At 30.8% G+C, this 21,278-nt stretch overlaps 5 protein-coding genes and 3 non-coding genes across 8 annotated transcripts; 2 read left to right on the plus strand and 6 right to left on the minus strand. All coding sequences in view use genetic code 12, as the record gives it.

The window, feature by feature from the left end:
- Nucleotides 1–693: 693 nt before the first annotated feature.
- On the plus strand, nt 694–766 carry DFJ63DRAFT_t70. The gene has a single exon. It is a non-coding gene; the product is annotated as a tRNA-Ala (tRNA).
- Nucleotides 767–960: 194 nt separating this feature from the next.
- On the minus strand, nt 961–1,033 carry DFJ63DRAFT_t74. Its single transcript has one exon. It is a non-coding gene; the product is annotated as a tRNA-Ala (tRNA).
- A 19-nt stretch (nt 1,034–1,052) lies between these two features.
- Nucleotides 1,053–1,126, minus strand: DFJ63DRAFT_t73. The gene has a single exon. It is a non-coding gene; the product is annotated as a tRNA-Ile (tRNA).
- Nucleotides 1,127–2,221: 1,095 nt separating this feature from the next.
- DFJ63DRAFT_335092 (peptide-N4-(N-acetyl-beta-glucosaminyl)asparagine amidase) lies at nt 2,222–3,355 on the minus strand (the record flags this gene model as incomplete). The annotated part of the gene is made up of 1 exon (XM_064908157.1): nt 2,222–3,355. The coding sequence occupies one exon, from the start codon at nt 3,353–3,355 to the stop codon at nt 2,222–2,224; it is 1,134 nt and encodes a 377-aa protein (XP_064762890.1).
- Nucleotides 3,356–3,666: 311 nt separating this feature from the next.
- Nucleotides 3,667–4,551, minus strand: DFJ63DRAFT_322643 (tRNA (guanine(9)-N(1))-methyltransferase; the record flags this gene model as incomplete). The annotated part of the gene is made up of 1 exon (XM_064907447.1): nt 3,667–4,551. One exon carries the CDS (start codon nt 4,549–4,551, stop codon nt 3,667–3,669), a length of 885 nt encoding a protein of 294 aa, XP_064762891.1.
- Nucleotides 4,552–5,351: 800 nt separating this feature from the next.
- On the minus strand, nt 5,352–7,139 carry DFJ63DRAFT_318645 (MFS transporter). Its single transcript, XM_064906969.1, has one exon. It carries the CDS (start codon nt 6,908–6,910, stop codon nt 5,357–5,359), a length of 1,554 nt encoding a protein of 517 aa, XP_064762892.1. The 5' UTR covers nt 6,911–7,139; the 3' UTR covers nt 5,352–5,356.
- A 4,655-nt stretch (nt 7,140–11,794) lies between these two features.
- Nucleotides 11,795–13,452, minus strand: DFJ63DRAFT_318647 (MFS transporter; the record flags this gene model as incomplete). The annotated part of the gene is made up of 1 exon (XM_064906970.1): nt 11,795–13,452. One exon carries the CDS (start codon nt 13,450–13,452, stop codon nt 11,899–11,901), a length of 1,554 nt encoding a protein of 517 aa, XP_064762893.1. The 3' UTR covers nt 11,795–11,898.
- Nucleotides 13,453–18,599: 5,147 nt separating this feature from the next.
- DFJ63DRAFT_285538 (uncharacterized protein) lies at nt 18,600–21,206 on the plus strand (the record flags this gene model as incomplete). Its single annotated transcript, XM_064904906.1, has 4 exons — nt 18,600–19,099; nt 19,802–20,051; nt 20,142–20,400; nt 20,566–21,206. Coding segments are annotated over 4 exons (1,650 nt in total), but the record flags the coding sequence as incomplete, so codon positions are not given.
- Nucleotides 21,207–21,278: the final 72 nt, after the last annotated feature.

Genomic DNA, 21,278 nt, shown 5'->3' on the forward strand with positions numbered 1-21,278 from the left:
TTTCCAAACACAGGAGATGATCTATTATATCCTCACTGTAGTTATTGTGTGCCGATTTTTTTTTTTAGGGTGATTGTTTATGGCCTTTATTTGCTTTATTTTGTCTTAGTTTACTGTCTTCATTTTAAGAAAAGTACATAGGCTGATAAGTCAATAGTGAGAATATTACTGTATTTGTTTACTCTTTGATAACGTATCTTTTGACTAATTTATAACTTTAAATACATAATAGTTTTATCTAAGTAGAATAAAATTTATTATTGGTAGAAAAAAATATACAGACAACTTTATAGCACTCGTTTTCTTCAAGTTCAACCGTAATTAACCATTGTTTCGAAACCTATTACAGATCAGATTAGATCCATGACATGAAAACCAAAAACAGGACAAGTATTCCTATAAGCATAATAACTGAACTTATCTGTCCATTTTTACAAAAATCACAAAAATATGTAAACTTTGAAATACCTATGTCTAATCTGTCTTTCTTCTCAAATTCATCAACTAAACTTTTAATAATGATTTCTGTCCTTTGAATAGACTTGAGAAGTAGGAGGAGTTCTTGTAGTTGTATAGAGAGTCATATTTTAAATAGAGTGAAGAGGCTGGATCTAAAAAATTTTAGACCTCAATTTGAACGTTATATTTTGATATCATGCGGAACTCAAATTCAATCGACAAATTCATATAACAGGGCGTGTGGCGTAGTTGGTAGCGCGTTCGCTTAGCATGCGAAAGGTCTCGGGTTCGACTCCTGACTCGTCCATTATTTTTTACTTTTTTGATATATGTTTGCTCTTTCCAAATAGATATATTAATTATCTAATCATATAAACTTTAAAAATAGAAATTGATCAACTTTTGGTCAAATTATGGATATTTAAAATGAGGGCATATTTTTCAGTTTTAAACAACGATCAGCAAAAAAAAATAAAAAATTGTTGCAAAAAAAAGAAATTATGGACGAGTCAGGAGTCGAACCCGAGACCTTTCGCATGCTAAGCGAACGCGCTACCAACTACGCCACACGCCCTGTGAAATTTGGGAGAAAATGGTCCCTAGCAGGATCGAACTGCTGATCTTGGCGTTATTAGCACCACGCCTTAACCAACTGGGCCAAGGGACCATTTCATATTTGAAAAAAATGTGAATGTAATATTTAACAAGTTGAATTCTAAGAAAATTTTATTTTTAAATTTTTCCATCAACTTGGCTAGTATTTACTAGTTATTGATTGTATAATTTAGTTTATTTGTTTTTCTTCTACTCTAGCCTAGTTTGAAGTAGTTTTATATCTTTCATGGTTGTGATTTTGTTGATTTTCTAATATTTTTGAAAAACCAGGTGCTACCATATTGAAGAAAAAATAGTTTGATTTGGTATTTCTTGCGAAAATTAATAATAAAGGAAGATAATCCAGTTAACTTAACTAATAAAAGTAGAAAAATATAAAGAGATGGGTAGATTCTAAGAAGCATAAGTTTCTACAATGAATCTAATCAAAGTTATGCCTTTTTACTCTTGTTTTAGTGAATTGGGAGTGATATTATTGAATACAATTTCTCATTTATGGAGTGGGTAAAGTAGTCTAAATTTCACCATTTCACTTGTGAATGATAGAAGAGAAATTGAAACGGTTAAAATAACCTAATTAATTAGATATTTTATAACTTTTAACTTTTAACTATGGACAATGGCTATGTACAATTTCTGTTGCTAATAGACTCAAAAAAAAAGTCTGAACAATCCAACTGGTAGCTCGCACAAAAATTCATGAGATATGCTAAACCACACGAAAAATGAAAACTGATTTAAAAATTGTTAACACATAATTCATTGTTTGATCAACTGTTTCAACCAGCTGCTGAATGGAATTCTCAGATCCATTACCGTTAATCCGACTACCAAATAGAGAAGAGGATGAAAATGAAGATATAGAAGATTATGACTTGATTTCAACCTATGGTTATTTGATTATCATAGCGAGTTGGTTAATATTCATCATATCCATAAATACAATATTCAAATTATGGAGCTTTATCATCTATCCCTTATCAACCAATCAGAGTACAGTTCATATTTATGAGACACTACGGATAGTATTTGAAACCATAGATAAATATATATTAAGTTTATGGTGTATCTACGTGATAGCCTGGTGGTGGTCTTTTGTATCATGGATTGGATTAAAATTGTTTCGTCATTCTAAAGGAATTCAAACTTAAGAGGCACCGTCTTCACCCCTTTGTTTTGTCCATTCGACACTTCCTGTTTGTCTTCCTTGGGGTATGGTGGTATTAGTTGTTGGTGTTGGTGTTTGATGTAATTCATGTAATGACTTTAGTTCTTGATTTAATGGTAGTATAGTATTATTATATAATTTTAATAAAATTTCTTTCGATTCAAGTTTATTGCCTCTATGTGTAATTGATAACTTTTGATATTCATTGACTAGTTTTATAGCATTGATTTTTGTTATAATGTCTTTTAAATAAGTTAAGTTTGGAACAATGGTTGTCTTTTCAATTTGTTTATCTTTGGTTATATATTTATCACTTAAATCAATCATATAAGTAGCATTGAACCCTAGCACAAAACTCATCTTTTTACCCCAATTATTACAATATAAATGAGGTTCATCAAATACTGCTTCACAAGGATCTAAATGAATCCAACGTTTTAAAGAGTATGAATAATATTCACACCATACATGATCTTCATAATTCCAAACATATCTTAATCGATCTTCATCTCCACCAAGTAATGCTTGTAATATTAATAAAAAGCAATTGACCCATTCGCCACACCTTCCTCTCTTAGTCATTAATAAAGTTACTGGATTATTAATACGAGGAAATTCAATAGTTGCATTACATTTTAAACATTTATATCTTTCAACACGAGTTGCTCCATTCCCATCCACCTGATGATCTGGAACTACAACTGTACCAAGTGGTTGTATAGTAGATTCATCAATATTCAGGCAACTTTCACAAGGCGGTTTGTTGACCCATTTAAAGAAATCATGTTTAAAATATCGAAGTAATTCTTGAACTAAATAATCATCGTATTGTAATTGTGGTTTATCATCATCATCTTTTGATTCTGATGCTTCTTTTTGTTTAAGGTCGACATTGGCATATATAGTTTCCAAATCAAGTACTTCAAATACAACTTCAATGCCTTGATTTTCTCTATATTTCAGCATTGCATCTTGCAATTGAGTAATTGAGGCTAGAAGTGGGAAATTGTGAACTTTGGATGAAGCTTTCTTGGCTGATAATTTAATATATTCACTGGTATATATTTGAATTAGCTTATTGGCAAGATTGTCATAATCTTCCTTCACTGACATGTTGAATAATGATCTCTACTTCTAAGTTGCTGATCAGTAGATACGTAGATTTATCAAGTTTGAATCGTGTTTGATATTTACAATTTTGATGGCGGGTTATCGTTATATGCAGTCTTAATTTTTTTTGTGGTAATACCGATCTAGGAATATGAACCCCTTTGGACTAGATTACCTGCTAGGTACAGATATTAGAGGTTTACACAATTTCATTGTGGAGACCAGATTATTACAATACTCACAAGAGTCTTATATATATGCATTTAGATCATTTATTTACAACTATTTCTATTCTATAAGGTTGGGATCAGCTCTTACTTTTCTTCATTTGCAGCCTCTTCATCGTTATCTTCATCATCATCGTCTTCTTCCTCCTCTTCATCATCATTTTCTTCATCTTTATCATCTTGAGCTTCCTTTTGTGGTTCAATTGAATTTTCAGTTTCAACTTTAGTAATCTTCTTTCTTGGTGGTAAAACGTCATTGAAAGCTTTTTCCCAATCGCCATTATTCTCAAACCATTTACAACATAATTCATAAACATGAGATGTAGCAAGAACATGTCTACCATTAAGCTCAATATATTTGTCAATAGGCAATTTACCTACTTTTAAACCTAGCTTATTAGCCTTATTAAGACATAATTGTTTATGTCTATTTTTATCCACAATACCTCCAATTATATAAGTTTTATTAGATTCAATGGTTTCAATGACTTCTTCAGTATCAGGAGTAAGATAAACATAATTCGATAAATCTTGTTTATCTAAAAGTTCTTCCAAAGTATCATTGGTCTTAAATTCAATACTTTTATTCCATAATTTATATTGACCAACACTATTATCAAATCTTGATTTTAAACTCTTATTAAATGATGAAATTATAATAGGTAATGAATATTGACAATGTCTCATGGCAGAGTAACTTCTGGTTATTTGATTTGACATACTAACTATTTCTTTTTGATTCATTAATTCATCAAATTCACAATCAAATATGATTTTAACATTAGTTTCAATTTGGGAGGTTGGTAATGCTGCCTTTTTAGCAGTATGATAATTATTATCGTCATCACTTACATCTTCATGTTTTCTCTTACGAGCAGCTTTCTTCTTTTCTCGCTTCACTTGACGATATACTTCTTTAGTTTCTTCCCATTTCTTTTGCTTTTGAATACGTTTCCATTCATTTTTTGACATCCCATCTGGTTTTGATATCTGTTGTTTAGCTTGTCTTAATTGTTCAATTTCTTCAGCTGAAGGAGGAGGTTTTCTAACTTTTTTATGAGGAAGTTTGATAGACTTGGATAATTCATCATTATCTCCACTACTCGCCACTATAATATTCTTATCACTCATGATTAACTCAATTTGATACGTATAATATGATTTGTAAATCACTTACCAATTTGAAAAATTTAAAATTTTTTTGAGTGTATATAAAATATTTCGATGGTCCTGCACATTGATATCATCTTGGTGATTTTACGATTAAGTTGTTACTAAAAAGTGACTTAAATTAGTTTCAATCAGTTCGTTAGCTCAAGTAGTTCAAATAAGTTATTAAAACAGGTTGTGAAGGTAATCAAATCACTTAAGTTAAATAAACTACAAAATAGCCTTATAAAAATTAACATAGATGATAACAATCCTGATAATAGAGCCTTTTTAAACTGCAAAAAATACAAGCCAAGCCAATGTGCAGGAAGCAGTAACTGATTACATGTTACGGGAACAAAAAGACATATGCGATTGTAATTTTTCATTTTCTACTTAACGACATTTTTTATCATACAGCGCAAAAAATTTTATATGTGGGGAAAAATGCAAAACTGCATAATGTTGTAGATCAATTTTGACACTTCCTACAATTTTTTTTCTCTTCTTCGAAGATAAGTTTTTTAAAAAGGCAAATTAAAAATAATTATATTAAGATAGCTAAGAAATAAATAAGCATATTTACGGATAAAGAATTGAAATCAACGATAAAATTCAAGAACTAAATCTAATTCTTTTCAATAGAATCACTTTCATCTGATTCTAAATCTTCTTCAATATCATTTTCTTTCAAACCGAAATGACCAGTCCAACCGTGTTCAACTAAGTAATTTTTGAATTTAACATCTTCTTCCATTAAATCAGCAGCAGTTAAATGTGGAACGAAGAAAAAGGTAACTAAAACACCGGCTAAACCACAACAAGCGGCAATGATAAAAGTCCATCTATCACCTAAATGAACTTGAATTGGAGTGAAAGTTTTAGTACCAACAACGGCACCAACTTTACCAATAGCAGCAGATAAACCGTAGAAAGTACCTCTGATTGGAGTAGCATAAGATTCAGAAGAAATTAAACCCATACCATCACCTGGACCCATGTTACCACATGACATCATTAAACCATAAAGAATAATGAAACCAGCAGTGTGGTGAATAATTTTGTCATAAGCTAAACCAACAGCTAAACCGAAAACGATATAACCAGAGAAACCAAGCATAATGGTATATTTTCTACCAATGACATCATTTAAGTAAGCACCAATAAAGACACCTGGTAAAGCAATAACACCAATTAATAAATTCCATTCAGCAATTAATTCTAAATTAGAACCTTCAGATTTTGGAATAACATTAGAAATAATACCAGCAGAGAAAATACCATTTGGAAAGGTAACGAAATCATAAAGGAACCAAGCAACAGTGGTACCAATAATTCTTCTCCAGTAATGTCTAACAGCTAATGAATAGTAGAAAACCATATCTTTGATAGGAACTTTACTGACGGCAGATTTTTTATATAAGACTGAGGTAACCATTTTCCATCTGAAATAGAAAACAGATAATGGCCAGAAACAACCAATGGCGAACATAGTTCTCCAAAGAGCATCATAATGCTTACCAGTGATTCTGTTAACAATTAAAAAGATGATTAAAGCGAATGGACCACCGAAAGATAATGGTAAATTGGTACATAAGATAAAAGCACCACCTCTTCTTTTAACAGATTCGTTAGCAGCTTCAGAAGCAGTAAGGGAAGAAGATGGATATTCAGCACCAATACCGAAACCAGTAATACCTCTACAGATAGTTAACATCCAGAAAAAACCGTTAACAGTGGTACCATGAGAAGCAGCACATAAAATAGAACCAATGATAAGGAATAAAGTAGCAGTAACAATAGACCATTTTCTACCCATATAATCAGCAGCTACACCAATAACAACTTGACCAATAATGGTACCAACTAAAGAAGCATTTGAAACTTGAGTTGACATATCAGCAGTATAGGCTTTTGGAAATTCTAAAGCTAATACTTTATTTGTCATAGACATAACGTTATTTTGATAACCATCTGAGATTAAAGCGAAACCAGCACAAAGAATCATAAGAATATCTCTGAATTTAGCACCACCAGCTAATCTTTCAGCTCTAGCTTCGGCATCATATTTGAATTTTCTGACACCATTGGCGTGGTGAGTAGTATGATATTCTTCTTCATTAACTTGTTCGACCTTAGAACTAGCTAAGTGCTTGTTATCAGTAACTTCAATAGTAGACATTTTCAATTGACTAAGACGATTGGACTATACTATCGATTGATGAAGAATGACAATTGTGAAGAGTAGTGAATAAAAAAGGGAATGAAAAAGATTTAAAAACATATCATTGTCTTTCAAAACGGGGAAAATTCAAATGGTTTATATAGGTAAAAGTTCATATCAGGAAGTATAAAAAAAAGACCCAGGAATCAAAAAGTTAAAATAAAAAATAAAAAAAATAAAAAAAGCGAAATTGAAAATTAAAAAATAAAAAAAGTAAAAAAAATATTTAAAAAAAATAAAAATAAATTAAAATTTCAATAAACATAAAATAAAAAAAAAGCTAAAGGGAATGCATAATACCACCAAGTAGAGCTAAAACGGTATAATTTTGTTTATAAACTATACTTTTGCTTCTCCTCTTAGAATTCCAATTATTTTATGCATTACATGATTTAAACAGCGAAGTATATAATAGAGTAGTGTAATTACTGTTTATAGATACAAAATGGTGAAAAGGATGTAAAATAAAAAGTTAAAATAAGGGAATGAAATTGAAATTGATTCGATTAATATTTTTACGAGTAATCATTTGAAGATAGAACCCATTATGTGAACAATATATCTTGTAATTTTTTTTGGTTTGTTAACGATATAGATCAATAAAAATAAAAACTTACAATGAAAGAAAAATAATTAAATAATTAGCTGGTCACAAGTCTTAAAGTTGCAACGAGAGGAATCATGATAATAAGAGGTATACGGGAAGATAAAACCGAATTCACAATATCCAAAACGTTTTATTTCTTTCTTCCTATTTCGCCTTAATTAAAATATAAATGAAAAAGCCTAAAGCCAAGGCAATCATAATACTACAGGGCAACAAAAGCTAAAAATAAAAGGAAACGAAAAGGAATGAAAGGAAACGATTTAACAAAGAAACGTATGTTTAAAGATCGAAAACGTGCTTTCGAAACAATCAACCTTAATTCAATTCAATTAGATTTACTGTATAGGTTTATAATTATTATGTAAGTATCTATGTATGAATTCTTCACCCTTGCCGGTCAATGAATTAAAAAGACACGACATCTACGAAGGAAGTGAGCGCACTAACCGTTGCAGTTTCCTTTACTATCTGATCCATAATTAACATAAAATATTTGAATCCCTTAAAAACTGGAAATTTATATGTGCCTCCTGCCTGCATACAGCTGCTGCTTAAGCTGCTAAAAAAAGGCAAAAAAAAAAGTAAAAGCGCTAAAGCCACGCAAAAAATATGTCTAAAATCAAGCAACACGTGGATGGGTCCCAAATCAAAAAATTACTATGTGAATGTCTCTTAGATATTTTATTTTTCATAAGCAATTCAATATTTAAACTTTTGACATGTTTAAAGAAGGGGTAAGAAGTATTAGATGGAAGAGAGGGGAATGATAAGAGACTTATTGAAGAGGTGGAGAAGACAACATCCCACAAGACAATATGATATCATATAAAATAATTTTATCAATCAACTACATTGACTTTTGAAGGTGATCATTTTGTTAAATGGGGTAACTGTAAGTTTGTTTCGAGTACAATTAGGAGATATGGTTTCAAATCGAAACTTGTATTGAAATAAAATAAAATAAAAAATAAAGAAATGGATATTAATGGAAACAGTCCGCTCATTGAATTACCCAATTAGGAAATTGTATACTGTGATGTAACTACTTCAAAATATTTTAGACATACGGCTCTGAACTCGATCAGAGAATTACCCGAGTCAAAATCACAAAATAACCAATACAAAGACTATAGATATTTAGTACTCAGTATATGTTGTCAAGTATTATTTTGACAAACCAAAAAAATAATAAAATAATAAAGTAAAGTAAAGTAAAATAAAATAAAAATTGTTATTGGGCTGAAAAATATTTTCATGCAGTACTGTTTAACTTTAAGGCCCACACCCCCTAAAAAATTCCAAATCATACTTAATCCCAGGAGGTTCTAAATATAAAAAATATAACCGCTCAGAAATTGAGCAAAAAATCAGCAAATCCTGGTTGACAATCTCAATTGCCAATTCAAAAGCCTTCCTTTGGTGGTATTTATTTTATATAAACTTAGTTTAAACCCAATTGATTTGACCTCATGGGCTCAAGGTAAATCTCGTACACACCCGAGCTACAAAAGATTACCTAACTTAAGGAATATAATTATTATTATTATTATTATGTTTTTTTCTTTTGCTTTTCCACAAATAAAAGCGATAATATTTAATATATTTCTATGCCCCCTTAAATTTGTCAAACCATATTATCAAGTTATAATGATACTACGTACAATCAGAATTACTACCTCGAAGTAGCTTATGTTGTAAATAGGGCTTGGCTCTACGTTCTAATCACTAATACTCGTAGACGTAAGCGATTGACCAGAAAAAAAAGATGAAGGCGTTAGTGTAAGTCAAGTAAAACAAATGGAATAATTGTGCTTCAAGGACAAACGAACTAGAAAATCGAAATTATCATTATAGATTCCAAACCTAATATATCAAAAATTGTATTGTATAAAAATAAAAAAAAAACTGAAAAAAAAAAATAAAATAAAAGGAAAAAAAAATAAAACAAACCGAACGGAAAACGTTGTGATTATTATTATTCTTGTCATTTGTGTAAGTAAAGAGCCATGTACCAGTTTTCTTTGAACAACGATGCTAAGCATGTGGACCTTTAAACTCTGTAAATAGTTTGCATGTATTAAACACGAACTAACACAATACTAAAATGATTAGAAAACTAGTATTAGCCAGATGGTAACGTTCGCAAAATTCGTTATAACAAACTTTATCAAAAAAATATGAAAAAGCCACTTTCATTTTTCACTTCTTCGTGTATTTTTGAATTTTATTAGTGATATTTATTATTAAAGTTATTTTCGTTGTAGAGTAAGATGTGGGTATTAGTAGAGCCAATGATGAACGATTTAACTCTCGTTTAAAACAACAACAACTAGTTGTTGTTATTATTATTCCTTTCCTTCATATTTACTAAGCGTTATGAATCAGTTCTCAACGTTTTTATCAATCTGATAAAAAATCTTATCAAATCTTCGATATAGCTAATATTTCAATTGATGAGGTTTAACTGAGCTTAGATCTTGGATTAATATTTTTTAACTCTTTTGAGTTTATTTCCCATTAACTTTAAGATTTTAATCAAACTTTTTTTTTATGATTCATGAGACCCCTAACAATGGTGTTTACCTTCTCCTCAATCAGCATCATCTTGAATCCCCGTACATCGACTCCCGCTTCTTTAATTTCATATGTTCACTCCACTTTATCAAGCTACTACAAATAATATACTTAAAAAGAACAATACAATGTAAATGTACAACTAATAACGTAATGATCGGATTTGTTGATATATTTTGTAGCAAGTATTATTTTTTATGATATAGAAAAATTCATTGCGCTCCCTACTCGCAAAGGCAAAAAAACAAAAAAAAAAGAATTGAATTAACCGCCGCCACGAACAAAAACAAATAAGTAAAAATACGAATAATTTAAGTTAATTTAAATTTACATTGAAAGCAATAAATATCGGCGGTACATTCTCTTTTCGGTGCATTTTGTATACGACTAGACCAAATAAGAAGCACGATGTATTACTAAAAACCCGAATGAAATGAAATAACTAAACAATGGCTTGAAGTAATCTACGGGGACTCGGCGGCTATGCATCGTTTCGTGCCGAACGTGATTTATACAATAAATATAGTTAAGACTAAACAGCAGTAACTGTAATCATTAGATGCCGATATGACCTTAATTTTTGGGGATCAGGACCTTTGTAAAAACTTATGATTTTAAGTTTATTTATTAACGTAAGGCAATTTTTCAGTTGACACCCCCCGTGTATGCGAATTGTATCAACGCCTTTATTTTAAAAATAGATTGGTGATAAAAATCATCATAAAGGTTTTGAATCTACTTCATGAAGTGACAAGATAAATGTTCATGATATACATCGATGTTTTTTTCTTATAAGTTAGAATATTCTTAAAACATTTCAATTTAGCAAGACCAATACTAATTGAAAAAATATCTCAATCAAGCATCATCTAACTACCTTGCTTTTTTTTTAGACTTGGCAAAATAGTAGCGTTTTGTTTGCAACCAAACTAAATTAAATATCAGAAATTTCTTGTCTTGACCTATTTAATTCCTTTTCTTGTCTTATCTGGACAAGTTTTGTCGAAATTTAAGTTAGAATTGTCATGTTATGTCTTAGCTGACTTATTTTGTGCACTGTACCCAATTTATAAATTGCCGCTCTAATTTACTTTTTTCGATAATCATTTAGAAAGCCTCCATAGTAACCGCAAAACCGTTTCAGTTTACTAGCACTCTGTATCCCCACACTTTTCTGATATGTGAGTTTAACTATTTATATACTTTCACGACATATTGACTTTGGAATATAGATATGAAAATTCGTTAGTGGATTACTTTCCATCGATAATGATCATATTGAATGCCCTTTACAGTGTTTGAAGTTGCAGCTTTTTGAACTCATATGAGACAACTCAACAAATAAGGGAGATTTTTCATCCCATTCATTAACCGCTGTAAAATTAACTTGACCATATTTCAACTTGTGGCAACTATAAAAAGTAGACATTCGGATAGAAGAGACTTCTGAACCTGCAAAAAAGAATTAGTTGAAATATGTGCAGGAAACATGTAAAAGTACGATCGGGGGTAGTTACCGACGACCTTTTGTTTAGCGATGATTAGTGTTTTCTAACTGCATGCCAATAACTAAAAATAAGGAAGGTTGCAAAAAATGAATTCGTTAATCTTCATTTTTAATAAAATCAATTCGTAAAATCCTGTTAGGTTTAGATTACACCTCATCTTTAAAATAAAAAAGCAACTTAAATATATTTATATTATAAAACTAAAGCAATATATACCCATAAAGAATTGAAATCAAAGAGAAAACAAACGGTTAAACTTAAATTTTATCAATTGAATCACTTTCATCAGATTCGAAATCTTCTTCACTATCATTTTCTTTCAAACCAAAGTGACCGGTCCAGCCATGTTCAATTAAGAAATTTTTGAATTTAACATCTTCTTCCATTAAATCATCATCAGTTAAATGAGGAACAAAGAAAAAGGTAACTAAAACACCGGCTAAACCACAACAAGCAGCAATGATGAAAGTCCATCTGTCACCTAAATGAACTTGAATTGGAGTGAAGGACTTTGTACCAGCAATAGCACCGACTTTACCAATAGCAGCAGATAAACCGTAGAAAGTACCTCTGATAGGTGTTGGGTAAGATTCAGAAGAAATTAAACCTAAACCATCACCTGGACCCATGTTACCACATGCAGTCATTAAGCCGTAAAGAACAATGAATAAGGCAGTCTTATTAACAATTTTGTCATATGATAAACCAACAGCTAAACCGAAAACGATATAACCAGAGAAACCAAGCATCATAGTATATTTTCTACCAATAACATCATTTAAGTAAGCACCAATAAAGACACCTGGTAAGGCAACGGTATTAATTAATAAATTCCATTCAGCAATTAATTCTAAATTAGAACCTTCAGATTTTGGAATAACATTAGTGATAATAGTAGCGGAGAAAATACCATTTGGGAAAATAACGAAATCATAAAGGAACCAAGCTACACAGGTACCGATAATTCTTCTCCAGTATTTTCTAACAGCCAAAGAATAGTACCAAACCATATCTTTGAATGGAACTCTACTAACAGCAGATTTTTTATATAACACAGAAGTAACCATTTTCCATCTGAAATAGAAAACAGACATTGGCCAGAAACAACCAATGGCGAACATAGTTCTCCAAAGAGCATTATAATGATTACCAGTAATTCTGTTAACAACTAAAAAGATGATTAAAGCGAATGGACCACCAAGAGCTAATGGGAAATTGGTACACATAATAAAGGCACCACCTCTTCTTTTAACGGATTCATTAGCAGCTTCAGAAGCAGTAACTGAAGAAGATGGATATTCAGCACCAATACCGAAACCAGTAACACCTCTTGCAACAGTTAACATCCAGAACATACCAGTAATGGTGTTACCATGAGAAGCAGCACACATAATAGAACCAAAAATAAGGAAACATGTGGCGGTAACAATAGACCATTTTCTTCCCATATAATCAGAAGCAATACCAATAATGAATTGACCAAAAATAGTACCCACAATAGCAGCATTGGAAACTTGAGTTGACATTGGTCCAGTATATTCTTCTGGATATTCTAAGGCAAAGACTTTATTTAACATAGCCATAAGATTATTTTGATAACCATCTGAGATTAAAGCGAAACCAGCACAAAGAATCATAAGGATATCTCTTAATTTAGCCCCACCAGCTAATCTTTCAGCTCTGGCTACACCATCATATTTGAATTTTCTTGGACCGGCATCAACTGGACGACTGTCATATTCTTCTTCATTGATTTGTTTAACATCAACCGTGGCCAAATGCTTACTACTATTGATTTCGTAAGTAGACATCTTTTCAACTGATTAGAGAACGATTGGACTGACGATGTCAATTGTGAAGATTGGTAAAAGAAGAAAATCAAAAAGGAATGAAGAAAAGATCCATTGAAAGGGGATACTAAAACCTATCATCATGGGGAAATTCAATTGGTTTTATATGTTTTGAAATCATGATATCAGAAAGTAAAGCCTGAGAGGGATCAAACTCAATTAAAGCCAAACCAAAAAAAAAAATTAAAATAATAAAAAAAAAATCCACTAAAAAATAATTTACGAGTAATAACATAATTTACAGCTAATAATAGTAAATTGTTTTGTTATTGCAATTGGGGTTAAGTTATACATACTTCAGCCAACGAGGATACAATGAGATTATCAAGAATGATAGATAATTTAGTTAGTTTAGTTAGTTTAAAGCCATAAATGTTAGTAGGGAGATAGACATTAGCTAGGAGATCGAAAGATAAATAGCTTAAATTTTTCTTTTTTTTTTAGCGGTGAATCATAATAATTACTGGCAAAACTAAAACGTTTTTAACGACTACAATTAATAACTATATTCAAGGCAATTCTAATTCTTTGTTTATCCAAGGGGGCAAAGTCATCAAATTCAAGGGAAACAAACATAATGGAATCGTAATACAAAGAAAACACAAATGTTTTTAATGAAAAACGTGTTGTGGGTGCAACAGTTTGAATTTGAATTTGAATTGCATTCAATTCAATTTGATTTTAACCCTTATAGGATATTTAAATTATTAGCGTGTATGTGTGTAAGTAAAGTAAGTAAAGTAAGTAAAGTAAGTAAAGTAAATAATTGGTGGGTGATGAGTTAAGTAGCGTATGTGTGTGTGTGTGTGTGTGGGAGGGTGTGTGTGTCTAGCCTTGCCATAGCACACCCCCCGTTGAACTGTATTGCAACAATTGAATGGGATAGCATGGAATTGTATCGAATTAAAACGTTAAATTACACCCCCCCCCTCCCCCCCCCTCTAAGGATATTAAAATTCAATTCCCGCTATAAAATTTATATTCCGCTGTCTAGGGGGTTAGATTTATGTTGGGTGAAGGGAGTGGGAGTAGGAGTGGATCCAATGTAACTACGTAAGTATGTAATTAAATATTATTATCTTTAAACGGTATCTCATACCTGCATATTGGGCATTATCCTTAGTTGCTGCTAAAAGAATCAGTTATAAACTGTACAGAAAATATGTCTATAATTAGCACGTGTATGTGGTATTGATCTATTTGTATTAGAGTTACGAAGAAATAAAATGGTGATTAGGTTGTTTTAAACATAAGAACATGGATTGAAGTGAGAAATGATGAAAGAAGGATGGAGAAGAGAAGAGAAGAGAAGCGAAGTGAATGGGGAAGGAGAATTATTTGAAACTAGAAGCACGATGGAGAAGATAACGTTTTACAATCCAATTATAATGTGATAATTTGAATTCATTTAGTATTTTCAGATTTAGCAATCAAATCGCTAGGATCATACTTCATAGTACATACGTCATACTATGGATAATTGGAGTATAAGGATTAATGAGAAGAATACATTCTACAATGTAAGAGAATTGACCAATGTACCTAATCGAATTTAATGATGATCTTCTAGAATGGGGTAATAACTTTTTAATTGGAAGTATAACCAAATATAGAATTCTTTCATATGAATCAATCAATTCACTCAAGTTCCCTGATAAGGTAATTGTATACTATGTAACCAGTAAGAAGTAAAACAGAAAATCTCAATAACTGCGCCCACACCCCCTAAAATCCCATCCATAAACTCCTCGTTACAGTGAAAAATAAATAACATAAAATATTCATAAGCCAATTGTTTATCTAGTATTATTATGAAAAGCCTCACTGTTGATAGGTATTTATTTTATATCAATTGAGTCTTAACATCAATCGAGTCTTGCCCATGAGGTCTAATGAACACACTCCAATAATCACCGACCCCGAGCGGAAATAAAGTTAAATTTGTCTCCTTAACGACGATTATTACCACGATCATGGTTGCTGTCATTATTGTTTGTTTAGATTTATGTAGGTAGATAAGGATCGATCAACTACCTTGATGGATGAGTGTGGACCATTAAAATTGTAAATAGGCTTTTAGCCAACATAATTTTACTTTGTATAATGACACTATAAATAGATCGAACTCAATTTATTCTTAATTAAAAATACGATTAGAATTAGATTAAGCCACTATTACTTAGGTCTTTCACTATAGTTTATATTCTACTATTACAAAATGTGTGGGATAGAGAGATTAAAGATCAAAGTCTGAACTTTTTAAATCAACATTTGGCTATTGCACACGTGAATCATAGCCGCAAAGGATTCTATTAGTAAATTGAATTAGTTACTGATAACATTATCAACGGATTTATTTATATATTTTCTAATATTGATATTTATCAGTTCATAAAAATTTGATTACGCGCCCAATAAAAATAACTAACCACAAACACATTTGGACATGTCAACTTTGAATGCATGGTAGACTAGACTACATGAGAGATACCGTAACAAGAAAGAGATATAATGGGTCAAAAATAACAATTAGAAACTGAGATTAAATCGATGATTATAAACCGTCTACGAAAGAATCGACTAGTGTACTAAATTTGAATTCTATGTAACATATGTACATAATATGTTTACAATAAACTATTGTAACCACCACTAAACTATTATTGTCAGACCAATAATAATTACGAAACCCACGTCAAACAAAGTATCATCCAATACTTCAAATTGAAAATTTAAATAACCTTGGCAAAATTGTCAAACGTCTAAAATTCATTTGCAACCAATTATAAATTCTTGTCAAAAGTGAAAGGAATTTTAAGTTTTTTGAAAGCTCAAAGTTCATTTTGTGTACAGTATAAAAATAGTGGGCCCGCTTCAATTTCCGTTTTTAGAGCCCTGGCTAAATATGTATGATAGCCACCTCAAAATTCAGTTACTCCCTTCCTCCCCACACTTCATTTGTTGATTATTATAAGTGACCATAATTAGTTATAATCAAAGTTTCAAGATCGACACTGTTGGGGGATAGAAGATATCTTCTATTGTTTTTACAGAGAAAGATCTCGAGACTATTATTTTTGTTGTTGAATTTAACCAACGGCCATTAATTAGAAAATAATTATCAATTAGTGATGATCAAATGTCATCATGTCAATGACATTCCCGAACTTAGCGACTACCGTCTTTCAACGGTCAACTAAAAAAACAAACTGTCTATCCATGACCATAATATATAAACGCATACATTGTAACTGTTGTCCCCCACTTTTTACCTCAATTTGGATGATGATGGTTTGATGATGGCTTGACGATCTGATGTTTTTTTTTTATTTATTTTATTTCTAGTCATGTGATCACAAGAACGTGATTTTCACAAACAAAAAAAAAATTTAAAAGCGCCATACTAAAGAATGAGAGAGGAAAGGGTTTGGCTTTAATTACTAATTTTAATTAAATAATTCGTAGTTTACATAAATATATTTGCCACTTTTATTTCGAATATCACAACCTTTTCATTTGTCAGTATTACCCCTTACCATTCTTCCAGGTACTGGAACTACCCTATCTTATTTGCTGGATCAATCAATATCGTTTAAAGCTATATTCGTTGTTGTTATTGCCTTTACCAGAGATTAAGGAGAAGGAAAAACAAAAAATAAAAAGAGCTAATCTCCCCTCTTGATAGTTAATTTTGTATTTACAACACAGATCAATAATAAACAGCAACCCAACCCATCATCATCATCATCATCATATCATCAAGCATAGATCATCAATCAATCAATCAATCAATCACTCAACTATATAATCTTTACATTAGACTTTCAGTTCATTTCAACCGTTTACCATTTTTTTTAGACATACTTTTATTTTACCCTTTTTTGTTAGGATCATTCCATCCTTTGTTTATATCATAAATTGAATGTCCAATGTTATTAATTAATCGGAGTGCCAATACAAGTACCAACACTACTTCGACTACTAATACCAATACAGAAGAGGTTAGTCCCTCTGTATCCCTTAATGATGACGATGATAATCTTCATCATGATCCACAATCACAATCTCAATCTCAATTATTGGATCCTTTAGTAGATGATGATAATCAACAACCACAACTGTCAGACCTGCTTCCACCTAAGAAAAATAAACTATTCAGTGGGTTCTTTAAGAAACTACCTATTATATCCACTAATTCATCTACTAATACTACCAATAGTAATACGCAAAGTCAAAATAATAGTAATATACATAGTAATACAACTTCAACCATTGATTTACCAACTACATCTACATCCAATAAAGTCACCCCTTCAAATATATTAAATGATTCAAATCATATAACTATCATACAGAGTAAATATGAAGACGATGAAGATGATAATGATATATTACATGATGATGAAGAAGTAAATTCCCTCCTTGTTTCAACTCCTGATATCAATAGATTATCAATTCCAAATAGTCATACTAGAAGTAATCATAATCATAATGCTTCCATAACTAATTCATCTAATAATTATGGTCATCTAGTAAATGATCAAGAAAGGTATACTTCATTCACTGCTGAATGTATATCATTACAAAATAGTGAAATGACTTCATATTTTGAAAATGAAAGTTATGTTGATCAACATTCAAATGTCAATAAGAATGATCTGATCATCCATCATCACTCTGATCAACTTCAAATTCATACTCCATCCACTGCTGGTCTTGCTCCACCACCTCCAACTGTAGTTTCTGTTCCTGTGATACCAACAAATGCGCCTGCTCCCCCACCTCAACAACAACAACCACCACCACAAAAGAGAAACTTAAGAAATTTATTAAGAATAGCTTCGTTCTCAAGTATAAACAATATTCATAGTAATAATCCTCATAATGGTGGTGCTGATATTACCAATCCACATCCATACCAACATACTCCAAATCATCAACATTATCCTCATTCAAATCGTCAATCTCCTGAACCATTAGAAACCATTACTGATAATGATTCATCGTCAAACAACCTTATAACTGATAATCAATTTCAATTTGATGAGGTTCAAGATTTAACGGCTTATTTATCTGATCTGGAATCAGATTTAAATTTTGATCCTAAAAATGAAGAAAATGAATTTGATTATAAAATTGGTGGTTATCATCCTGTTTCTAAAGGAGAGATTTATTATTCTAAAAATTTTCCTAATCGTGAATATATAATCTTGAGAAAATTAGGATGGGGACATTTTTCTACGGTCTGGTTGGCTAAATCAAGATTTAATCCAACTTTACATATAACGGATACTGAATCATCCAGTGAGGAAATAGTTGATACCTCAGAGTATTATGTGGCGATTAAATTTGTTAAATCGAATAAGAATTATTTAGAAGCTGCTGAAGATGAAATTAAAATCCTTAAAGCTTTACATGATCCTATAAATTTCAGTCATTTATCAGAGCATGATAAACAATATTGGCAACATATTAAACCACCTATGCATCCTGGTTATAAACATATTATGAAATTATTGGATAATTTCCAAATTATAGGTCCAAATGGTAATCATATCTGTATGGTGTTTGAGATCTTAGGTGAAAATGTATTGAATTTGATTTATAAGTATAAACAATTTTATTCAACTTTAAATCATGAAATCATTGTTAAACAAGATCATGAATCAAAATCGAAATCAAAGTCCAAGTCTCAATCTAAATCAAAATCGAAATCTAAATCCAAAAGTAAATGTGAATCTCAAGATGATGGTATTTCAACAAGAGCAACTACTATTAATACTAATACTACTCCTCCTCCTCATTGTAAACAATCATTGATGATGAGTACTCCAGCTGCTTCTACAAACACCACTACTAGTACAACCACCAGCAATAATAACACCACAACAACCACTACCACCACCACTAATATTAATGGTACAACTACTACTACAACTGCATCGGCTAATAATATGAAATTTAGTAAATGGGATACCAAATATTTAAAGAAGAATACAAAATCAATGTTGAGTTTAGGATTAACTAAGAAAACTTCTTCTAAACATAGAAATTCAAATTCTCCGACTTCAAATACCATCACTCCTAGTGTTTCTATTGGTGAAAATCAACCCCAATTACAATTACAACCTCCAGCCATTGTATCTTCATCTGCATCTTCAATCGTTTCAAAAGATGGTGATAATGAAGTTGGTGATGAATATCATGCTCATAAACATAAGGACTCAACCACTTCAACTTCAACTTCAGTTGCTGCTGAGGAAGATTTTGATAAGAAATTAAAGAATTTGAATTCTGATTCTTTATTAAGATTATTAAAGAAATCTCGTTATTCAGGTGGTATACCGTTGAATTTGGTAAGACTAATTGTTAAACAATTATTCTTAGCTTTAGATTATATGCATCATAGTGGAATAATTCATACTGATTTAAAACCAGAAAATATATTAATTGAAATTAAAGAAATTAATAAATTAATTAAAATCATTGAATTAGAAAAAGTTTCAAAATTATCTTCTCCAATGAATCCATCTATATCAACTGGTACAAATAATTCAAATGTCAATACTACTCCTCATTCAGGTAAACCCCCTGGTTTAATTTCATTGTTTACTAGAAAGGGGTCATCTAATCTGATTAAAAAGAGACAGCCTACTTCAACTTCATTATCCAATTCACGTAATCATTCCATAGCATCGGTTAATTCAGTAAGCTCATTCCATTATAAGAAATCAAAGAATTCAGTAGCTTTAGGAGGAACTCCAATTAGAAGTTCAAAACCATTAAGTTCATCAATGAGTCAAGAAGTATTATTTAAAGATATTGATTATCATGATCATGATAATGATGTTGGAGTTGATCAAGATCATACTCCTGTATTTAGTAATCTTAATCCTGATTCCATTCATCGTGCATCCATATCTAAAATCAGTCCTCGTACTCATATCAATAGTAGTGCTGGTTTATTGGGACAAAAACCAACTGTTGGAAATGGTGCTGTTTCTTTAACCTCTATGAAAGAAGAAACTGAAGAAGAAACAAATTCAAGAATTAATAGTGTGGATCATTTGGAAGAACCCGATATATCAATAAAGATTGCTGATTTAGGTAATGCTACTTTTACAAATTTACATTTCACTAATCAAATTCAAACTCGTCAATATAGATCACCTGAAATCTTATTAAAATATAAGTCATGGGGTTCATCAACTGATTTATGGTCAGTAGGTTGTATTATCTTTGAATTAATTACTGGTGACTATTTATTTGATCCTCATGATGGACAATATTTTGATAAAGATGAAGACCATCTTGCTCAAATCATTGAATTATTAGGTGAATTTCCATCTGATGAATATTTGTTGGATTGTAAATTAACATCAAAGTTTTTTAAATTAAATCCATTAAATAATGAAATCATCTTTAAGAATATTTATAATTTGAAATATTGGGGTTTAAGAGATGTCTTGATTGAAAAATATAAATTCAAAAAGGATGATATTCAAGTTAAATTAATCAGTGATTTAATTTTGAAATGTTTAAGGTTTAGTCTTTCAGATAGATACGATGCAGGATCATTATTAAATCATCCATGGTTACAAGATGATATCAAATTTGATGAAATACCATTTGATGATGAAACAATCGATGGTTGGTTAAAAAATATGGAGAATAATAATCACCATTTACCTGGATTTACAAAACTTTCAAGATAAACCAACCCACACATACACATATATATACATAAACACACAAACAAACAATTTTGTTTCATACTTTCATTTCAG

The sequence above is a fragment of the Scheffersomyces coipomensis genome (genome assembly GCF_036884675.1).
Source record: "Scheffersomyces coipomensis strain NRRL Y-17651 chromosome Unknown DFJ63scaffold_3, whole genome shotgun sequence".
Classification (NCBI taxonomy): domain Eukaryota; kingdom Fungi; phylum Ascomycota; class Pichiomycetes; order Serinales; family Debaryomycetaceae; genus Scheffersomyces; species Scheffersomyces coipomensis.